Source organism: Octopus bimaculoides, unplaced genomic scaffold, assembly GCF_001194135.2.
Source record: "Octopus bimaculoides isolate UCB-OBI-ISO-001 unplaced genomic scaffold, ASM119413v2 Scaffold_283740, whole genome shotgun sequence".
Taxonomy (NCBI): Eukaryota; Metazoa; Mollusca; class Cephalopoda; order Octopoda; family Octopodidae; genus Octopus; species Octopus bimaculoides.
The window spans coordinates 1-360 of record NW_026304767.1 but is presented as its reverse complement, the minus strand read 5'-3'; the positions used below and the strand labels follow the sequence as shown (position 1 = coordinate 360).

The following is a 360-nucleotide window of genomic DNA, read 5'->3' as shown; positions in this document are numbered from 1 at the left end:
ATGTTCCTTACTTCTATGTAAGAATGCTTAACAACATAATCAGTCACTTGGTTTTGTTCCAGTATGGATACATTTGTGAGTAGATAACCTATTTGTCTGAGAGAATGATTTACTACAGATTCCACAGTGATATGGTTTCTCTCCTGTATGAACATGCTTATGATTAGTAAATTGACCACTTTGAGAGAATGATTTACCACAAATATCACAGCAATATGGTTTCTCTCTTGTATGTATACGTTTGTGTCTAGTAAAGGCAGCTCTGTCAGAGAAAGATTTGTCACAGACATTACAGCGATATGGCTTCTCCCCTGTATGAATACGTTCATGAACAGTTAAGCTATTTCTACAAGAGAATGA

General features: G+C 35.6%; 1 protein-coding gene across 1 annotated transcript; it reads right to left on the bottom strand.

Moving 5' to 3' along the window:
* Positions 1-8: 8 nt before the first annotated feature.
* Positions 9-357, bottom strand: LOC128251338 (zinc finger protein 239-like; the record flags this gene model as incomplete). The annotated part of the gene is made up of 1 exon (XM_052978209.1): positions 9-357. A coding segment is annotated over one exon (318 nt), but the record flags the coding sequence as incomplete, so codon positions are not given.
* Between the last annotated feature and the right edge of the window lie 3 nt (positions 358-360).